This window comes from Larimichthys crocea, chromosome VI (genome assembly GCF_000972845.2).
Source record: "Larimichthys crocea isolate SSNF chromosome VI, L_crocea_2.0, whole genome shotgun sequence".
In the NCBI taxonomy this organism is placed as follows: Eukaryota; Metazoa; Chordata; class Actinopteri; family Sciaenidae; genus Larimichthys; species Larimichthys crocea.
Window position 1 is genome coordinate 22734784 of NC_040016.1, and position 2500 is coordinate 22737283.

The 2500-nt window shown below is 48.0% G+C and overlaps 2 protein-coding genes across 10 annotated transcripts in view; both read left to right on the forward strand.

The window, feature by feature from the left end:
* The window catches only part of LOC113745792 (uncharacterized), a 20060-nt gene extending 17814 nt beyond the window's left edge, over positions 1-2246 (forward strand). The window contains exons 2-3 of one of the 2 annotated variants that reach the window (XM_027278809.1): positions 697-969; positions 1042-2246. In XM_027278809.1, the coding sequence (XP_027134610.1) occupies positions 697-969; positions 1042-1736 (968 nt within the window). In that variant the 3' untranslated portion in view covers positions 1737-2246. The remainder of the gene's footprint in view (positions 1-696; positions 970-1041) is intronic. The other variant, XM_027278810.1, reaches the window with a different exon arrangement.
* Positions 2247-2462: 216 nt separating this feature from the next.
* Positions 2463-2500, forward strand: part of pex7 (peroxisomal biogenesis factor 7) — a 38558-nt gene continuing 38520 nt past the window's right edge. For 6 of the 8 annotated variants that reach the window (XM_027279521.1, XM_027279522.1, XM_027279523.1 and 3 more), the window contains exon 1: positions 2467-2500. This exon is cut by the window's right edge and continues 116 nt beyond it. The gene's annotated coding sequence lies outside the window, so the exon portion shown is untranslated. The other 2 variants (XM_027279527.1, XM_027279520.1) reach the window with 2 other exon arrangements.

A 2500-nucleotide genomic window follows, 5' to 3' on the forward strand; every position in this document is an offset into this window, starting at 1 on the left:
AATGATAAAATGACAATGAATTACAATGAGTGATAAAATGACAATGAATTACAATGAATGATAAAATGACAATGAATTACAATGAATGATAAAATGATTACAGTAGCAGATATGGCAGCAATAATGACAGTAATAATATATGTAGTGGACATCATGCAGGACCACAGCAGCAGCCACGATCCACGAGAACCTGCTGGACGACAGAGACAGAAACTCCAGGGAAGAAGTTTAGTTAGTGACATGATTAATGAGACATGAATGTTTACAGATGCTGTACTGATGCAGCTAAAGTTCAGACGTCTTGTACTTTCAAAATAAGAGTTTGTTTAATTGTCAGTGTGTCACGACAGGAAATACGAAACATCTGAGCAGTGTGTCCGTCAGTCCAACAGCCCTGAACCCGGACAACCGGACAGGTCCAGGCGGTTCACAGATGGTTCTGAAATGTACTTTGACCCTGAAGAGATTCAGAAACATTTAAGAATTTTACATTCAGTTCAGACAGGAAGTGAGAGAAGAGTGTAAGGACGTCCCAGTCTGTCAGACAGGTTGTCTCGGAGATTCGTGAAGACGACAAAAGGTCGCTTTGTTTGTCGTACTAATGAAGAAGCATCCGGATCAGTTCCTCACTGTCGTGCTTGAATCGTCAAAGTTTAACATTGACCGTGTGTTTTTCTTCTTCCTGTTGTTGGTCAGAGTCGGAGTGCCGGAGGAAGTGGAAGATGTTGAGGGACCAACACCGGCGTGAGCGCCAGCGTGAGAAAGAGCGTCGTGAGAGCGGCGTGGGTCTCCTGAACTACCGGCCGTGGAGATACTCGGCCATTCTGTCGTTTTTAAACCCGTTCATCGACGCCCGAGCGGCCGGCACCAACGGCTGGGCTCTGGACCCGCAGCCTCTGTTCCAGATGTCCGACATGATGGGCTGCAGCACGACCATGGAGGTGCGCAGCGACGACGACGAGAACTACGGTGAGTGCACAAAGAACCAGGCGGCAGGTTCGGTTTGTCTGGATCACAGTCTGAACTCTTCTCTCTGTACAGGCCTCGCCGTCGCAGACGCCACGACAACAACGACGTCCTCGTCCTCATCGTCAGAGTTCGCTCAGAGGAAGCGACCGTCGTCTCCTCACAGAGACGCCGTCAGGCTGAAGGAGGCGAAGCTGGAGGCGAGCTCCGAGAGCCCGGCTGCAGACGACGGCGTCCAGGTCCAACACGTCAACATGAAGGAACTGTTTGAGATGATGATGCAGTCCGTCACGTCCCTCGCCACCACCTTAGCGTCCTCACACGCTTCATCGCAGCCCTCAGATCAGCTGACGCCTCCCTCGCGGTCTTCCCCCGCCATCCTGCAGCCGGACCTTCAGTCGCACTGCAGCCCGCCGCCGTCCTGCACGGCGTCCCGGCTCAACCACCTGAAGACAGAGGAGCAGGAAGCCGTGGTCGCCGAGCCGCTGGACCAAAGGAACGGAGAGGAGGAGTGTCACTCCGCGGCTCCCAGGTCGACCCGGGCCTGGAGGAGGAGCACCGACAGTCTGCTGGAGGAGTACCTGAGGAGGATGGAGGCCCGGGAGGCCCAGAGAGACCGAGACATGGACCAGAGGGACGACGTGACGCTGTTCTTACTGAGCCTGGCGCCCACCATGAGGAGACTTCCTGCTGAGAAACAGTCCTGGGTCAGAACCAAGATCCAACAGTTCCTACACGAGGCCGAGTTCGGACCCACAAACTTCCAGTGACCACAAACCATTCTACAACCATTCTACAACCATTCACAAACCATTCTAAAACCATTCACAAACCATTCTACAACCGTTCACAAACCATTCTACAACCATTCACAAACCATTCTAAAACCATTCACAAACCATTCTACAACCGTTCACAAACCATTCTAAACCATTCACAAACCGTTCTACAACCATTCTACAACCATTCACAAACCATTCTACAACCATTCACAAACCATTCTACAACTGTTAACAAACAATTCTACAACCATTCACAAACCATTCTACAACCATTCTACAACCATTCACAAACCATTCACAAACCATTCTAAAACCATTCACAAACCATTCTACAACCATTCTACAACCATTCTACAACCATTCACAAACCGTTCTACAACCATTCTACAACCATTCACAAACCATTCACAAACCATTCACAAACCATTCTACAACCATTGTACAACATCGAAGTGTAAATATTATTATATTTTTTTGTTTTTAATAAAGTTTCTTCTTTAAACTTTTTGTTTTTTATGAATAAATATTTTAATTAAGTGACGTCACGTTTGTTTATGTCACGTGGTTCATATTCAGGATAAAGGTATAAACTGTTAACGTTGGTTCAACGTTACACGAACGTTAAACTAACGTTAAAAAAACGTTCACAGCTGATTTATAGAGAAATGGCGCCATCTACCGAAGCCTCGCGAGACTTGCAGCGAACCTTCTTCCATCCGGGTCCTGTGGTCACCTGATCAAAACACGGAAGT